Genomic DNA, 1,994 nt, shown 5'->3' on the forward strand with positions numbered 1-1,994 from the left:
TCTCTCTCTCTCTCTCTCTCTCTCTCTCTCTCTCTCTCTCTCTCTTGTATTTTTTTTAGTCGCAAATTCGCCTGTGTCATCCTCGATAACTTGAATGTGCAATGACGGAGATTTACTTTTGTAACCATTAGTACGAAAAACGTTGGTTTGGAACATAACATAAAGTCGCGCTGATACGTGATATAAAAGCAAACGTGTGCTTCTCAAATTACATTGGCGTTTCTCTCTCTGTGATGATAGAGAAAATTAACGATGCACTTGCATATCACGAAGCAAAGAGAGAATCGAATTGCAGACGCGTTCTGGCAGGGCACAAGGATAACGCGGCATTGAGAGATCCGATCGAGAGATCCGATATTATCGAGATATGACACCACAAATATCCATTAAATACGTATATTCGCGAGAGATACGCTTGCAATTACGCAAACAGCTGAATCGAGAGATGGAAAAAAAATCGAATGCGCAAAATATCCAATCAAATATCGTTAATAAAAAAAATCACGACTCACCCAGCGTGCAGGAACATGTAGAAGGCAAACCTCCAGAGTTCGAGCCGCTTGTCTGGTCTGTAAATAAAGACACTGTCGATCGGCACCGGCCCAGAGGGATTCACTTCACCCATCGCTACTGTATAGTACGTGAAGAAAGCAAGCTGTAACAAAAAAATAGAATAAAAAATAAATATCGAGGTAAATATGTAATAATGATTAAATGAAAGAATACTCCGCGATAAAGAGAGAGAGCTTCACAAATATTAAATTTATTAAAGTTATTATTAAAAAGGAAATACTAAAAAAAAGCAACAAGTGCATTATATTTTAAAAAAATACAAAATTATTATTTCTGTTATAATTTTCTAATTTTATATATCTATGTATACAAAACGTGGAAATACTAAATTTTATACAGAAACACATAAATTTTATATATATCTGTTATGATAATCCTAATATCCTTAAAACTTGGTAACTTATTTCTTATTTATTTCAGTTAATCTATAATTTGTTATGCTATCATTTTTAAGATAATATTTTGCCAAATTATTCTGCCTGAAGTCTAATGTTGTAAACGTTTTCTTAGACAATTTGTTCAAGTAGTCTTTTTCCTCAGAAAAGAATCGTAAATGACCAGGCAGAAAAAAAGTACGGAAAAACATCAAAGAGGAAAAAAAAGGACTGAACAGCGTGTTAAAACAAGTAAGATTACTCGAACTACGTGGAGTGTTTAGGGTGCGTGTGATGAATTAGTCACGCAATGCAAAAGTAAACGATGCGTGTTTCATATGGAAATGCGCGTCCCAACTTTGCGCTATGTTAATAAAAATGAATCATTTCTCCCTCATGACATTTAGATGTTATTAACAGATCTTGATATGAAGCGAAAGTTATTAACATTATCAGTAGAAATTAATTTCTCTCGTATGGTATAAAGAACGTTATTCGATATGATCATAAAAAAATTATTATATAGCAATAGTACAGCAATCAAGATTTATTTTAAACAAGATGATAAATCGAGATAGAAATTCATTCAGCGTTGCAAATTGCAAACTTTAAACATGTTTAAACATTTTATTAGAATAAAATTTGACAATTTTGGTACTGTGTATTTTGTAAACTATTTCCTATATACATTCAAGTATTTAAATAATATTTCCAAATAATATATACTCACAAATTATCAAATAATAAACACATACGACATACAATGGCTACCAAAAGTTTCTGATCAAGAAATAATCATATTACTCAGATAAAACATTTTTATAAACAAAGATCTAGGATATAAAAACTTAATATATATTGTAGTAAAATATATTTTTAACTTGATTATATAACAATTGAAATTTTATTAATTTATAATATAAACTGCTGAAAAAAAACAGATTGACAAAAGTTATCGTAAAATTATATGTTGGTTGGACATTTTTAGTCTCTGTATAATATATTTATATGTATGTATATATATATATATATATATATATATATATA

General features: G+C 30.0%; 1 protein-coding gene across 1 annotated transcript in view; it reads right to left on the reverse strand.

The window, feature by feature from the left end:
* LOC105623965 (protein rhomboid-like) overlaps nucleotides 1–1,994 on the reverse strand; it is a 176,199-nt gene that overhangs the window by 40,933 nt on the left and 133,272 nt on the right. Inside the window, exon 3 of the mRNA XM_012205334.1 lies at nucleotides 513–655. Within this exon, the coding sequence (XP_012060724.1) occupies nucleotides 513–655 (143 nt within the window). The remainder of the gene's footprint in view (nucleotides 1–512; nucleotides 656–1,994) is intronic.

This window comes from Atta cephalotes (assembly GCF_000143395.1).
Source record: "Atta cephalotes unplaced genomic scaffold scaffold00069, whole genome shotgun sequence".
Lineage (NCBI taxonomy): Eukaryota > Metazoa > Arthropoda > Insecta > Hymenoptera > Formicidae > Atta > Atta cephalotes.